The sequence below is a fragment of the Calliphora vicina genome, chromosome 1 (assembly GCF_958450345.1).
Source record: "Calliphora vicina chromosome 1, idCalVici1.1, whole genome shotgun sequence".
Classification (NCBI taxonomy): domain Eukaryota; kingdom Metazoa; phylum Arthropoda; class Insecta; order Diptera; family Calliphoridae; genus Calliphora; species Calliphora vicina.
The window spans coordinates 161,311,167-161,314,867 of record NC_088780.1 but is presented as its reverse complement, the minus strand read 5'-3'; the positions used below and the strand labels follow the sequence as shown (position 1 = coordinate 161,314,867).

At 31.4% G+C, this 3,701-nt stretch overlaps 1 protein-coding gene across 1 annotated transcript; it reads right to left on the bottom strand.

Annotated features, from left to right (window-relative positions):
* Positions 1-237: 237 nt before the first annotated feature.
* On the bottom strand, positions 238-924 carry LOC135953833 (uncharacterized). The gene has a single exon (XM_065503848.1). The coding sequence runs from the start codon at positions 922-924 to the stop codon at positions 238-240; it is 687 nt and encodes a 228-aa protein (XP_065359920.1).
* Positions 925-3,701: the final 2,777 nt, after the last annotated feature.

The following is a 3,701-nucleotide window of genomic DNA, read 5'->3' as shown; positions in this document are numbered from 1 at the left end:
ATGAGAATGTATTGCATGTATTTTGTTATTGTATCACCCGTATGTGTGAAAATAGAGTAATTTTTCCATATATATTACTCTCTCCTTCCGTTCTATGTGTTTATTCTATGCTCTGTACGTTAAAACGACTTTGATAATTTCTTGAAGAATTTCTACATTTTATTTTGTTTCATTTTTGTACAAATTTATAAATCATAAAAATATTAACATAATTTTTTGTAATACCACAACCCTTCCCTATTTCTTTGATTTAAGTTTGTGCAATAAATTTTTAGTTTTACTTCTTAAAGCCTTTAACTTTTTCTCTTTCTTTAGCTTCAATACATTAGTCAACGACATCGGTTTTACCTCGCTATGCTTACTGGCAATCTTTTTAAATTTCGATTTCTTATTACGTTTCCTCGAACTACCAATTGCATTTTTGCTAAAACTACCTTGAACCTTTCTCCCAGCCTTCAGAACATTTGATGGCATTTTCCTAACATGATGTGAAGCAATCTGTTTCGGACTTAACTGATTAGACGCTGTAAGTCTTTTAGCATGGCTACTGCGTAATTTGGCCAGTTTTGTTTTGGGTTTAATATTATGGCCAAATGCTTTGGCTGCTTGTGCCACAGCATCAAAGTTACCAAATACTTTCATAATGCTCTTATTGACATACTCCAGATATTGCAGAGATGAGTGACAAACATTGCAGTTATTGCTGGCATTGTGATTCGAGCGTATAAGACTCTCTAGATAAAGGAAATTCTTGGCCATATTTTCACAATGGGGACATTGACAGTTTTTTTGTTTTACATTTTTCGTTGAATTTTCCAAGGGTTGTAGTTCATGCAATTCCAATTTTTGATTGACGTTTGTTGTGGAATTTTGTGGTACCGTATAAAAAGGATCTGCAACCACTTCCTCGCCCAGGCCAATCATTTTATTTAACACTAAAATTTTGTTATTTAACGTATCTCTCATATTTTTTTTGTTGGATTTTGAAATAAATTGGAAATTTAAAATTTTGTATTTCTTTATTTTTAGTATAAATCTGATAAATACATCAAAGAATGTTTTTATATTTTTGTATAAAAACACCACACTTTTTGTCCAAACATGGCACAATCAGACAGGTAGATACATACAAACTAAAGAAAACTAAAAAAACCCAATAAAAGCAAATGTCAGAAATAAGTTAATGTTCAACTCTCCCTAATAATTCTCCCTGGTTGATTGTACCATGGTACAATACTATCTATGGTTCTATTGTTGTGGGGAATAAACATTTTTTACTACAGCTGATCAGGTCAACAGTTTGAAAATAATTCAAGTTTTGCCCTTGAAATTTTAATCCAATTGTTTTACTAATACTCTTTTAAATATTGAAACGAAGTTGTTTGATCTGCAATCAAGAAAACAGCTGATTACATTTTTTTTGAACAATTTGTAGTTATTCCTTTTAGAGATTGTGCCGCCATAATTTTTTGTAGTATTTTTTTTTCCAGATACTCAGCCAGAATTTAAAACCATTTTTAAATCTGGAATATGAACTTTTTTTTTATTTTTTTGGTGATCTTGAAAAGTAAAATTGCTTTCAAGTTACGTGTAGCCTACACCAAGCTGTATATTTAAATGATTTTTAAGAAGCAGTATATGTAAAAAACTGCAGGGTTAGTTATTGATAGCATGACTTAAAAATGCAGATATTTTAAATGATTAGCTTTAGATATTGAAACAGTTGTAGAATATAATTTAATTCAAAATATTGGTCATTGTTAGCTACGACCCTTTACCATATATCTAGCAACATATGGATTCCGAGCCAAAAGAACTGCTAATCTTTTGGGGACATGAATGAATCTAGCCTATTTCTGATACTCTATTCTGAAGATACCCAGATATACCGTTTTGCATCGATCGAAACAATAGGGGCATGTTCTTGACTATAAAGCGTGTAAGGCAAAACTTCCATAATGTGGCCGAGCGATGCCATGTCTGGCCGCATATCCTAAGCGTTTTTCGTCCAATAGTTGCTTCAAACAAATCAGTTGCGGTACAGGATAACTGTGATGTTCTGATCAGATTTCAGTCGCACATAATAAAAAGGACCATTTTGCTCACACCAAATACAGTGCATTATCTTAGCGCCATGGATATTTGGTTTTGGTGTTATTTCCGCTGCTTGACATGCGATTTATTTCGCTTCGGGTTATCGTAATGGATCTATTTTTTTTATCGCAAGTAATGATTCGGTGCGAACATGATTTTCTTTCATAGCGTTCAAACATCATTTCGAACATGCAAAATCGTCTTTGAAGATCTATTGGCTTCAATTTGCATGGTATCAAATTACCCTGCTGGGCGATCGTTTTCTTATGCACAGTGGGACAGAAACAAATTTTGATGTCTCGAATAAATGATGTTCGGAATAAATGTGGTTCCTATTGTTCCTAATATTTGCAATCCTCTTAAAATTTTGATACAAATTTTTGTTTTAGAAACACAATAAATCTATATAAATAAACATCAAATGTCGTTCGTTTGTAATTGCATCAGTTGAGAACGACCGGACAGATAGATTTAGATTTTTTTTTTAAATGTTGGTCATAGTCCAACTTAAGTTTTTACGAAATGAAAAATTGTCACTCCCACTTTTACTCGATTTTTTATATAAAAACTCACAATATCTAAAATCGCTAAAAACTTGGCCAATAAGCGTTTAATCAAGAAAAAGATCTCGATCTGTGGTCACTCATATTTCTGACCAAAAATCGATTTTATATATAAAAACTCAAAATATCTAAATTCGCTAATAACTTGGCCAATAAGCGTTTAATCAAGGAAAGGAGCTCGATCTGTGATCACTCATATTTCTGGCCAAAAACTCAATTTTTTATATAAAAACTCAAAATATCTAAATTCGCTAATAACTTGGCCAATAAGCGATTAATCAAGAAAAAGATCTCGATCTGTGATCACTCATATTTCTGACCATAAATCGATTTTATATATAAAAACTCAAAATATCAAAATTGGCTAGTATCTTGGCCAATAAGCGTTTAATCATGAAAAAGAGCTCGATCTGTGATCACTCATATTTCTGACCAATATTCCATTTTTTATATAAAAACTCAAAATATCTAAATTTGCCAATAACTTGGATAATAAGCGTTTAATCAAGAAAAGGATCTCGATCTGTGATCACTCATATTTCTGACCAAAAATCGATTTTTTCATAAAAACTCAAAATATCTAAATATCTATATTTTATTCTATGCTCTATATGAATAAAAATTATCGTTTTTTTTTCTTTTTAACTATTTTTACCCATCTCAAACCGCTTCTCACAAATTCACCAATCGAACACAAGCATTTTTTTAATTTGGACAGGACAACTTCTGTTGTGTCAGTTAGTACGTAATAAAATCTTTATTTATTAACAAGACTCAATGAAATTTTCTATGTTTTTTAAATCTGTTATTTTAAATAACAAAATGTAAGAAACTTGTCAAAAGGTCAAATTCTACAATTTCTAAAAATTGGGGCGAAAATACCAAAAATTATTTTTTTTTACAATTTTGCCTATAGGGTCCTTCGGGGTTGGGAAAATACTTTGGTGGGAGTAAATAGGCAAGACATCAGGGTCTCCACTGCTGTTTTCCATTTTCTGATCCCAGCTTTGGGATTTTAGAACATGTGGCCCAAATTTAAAATTT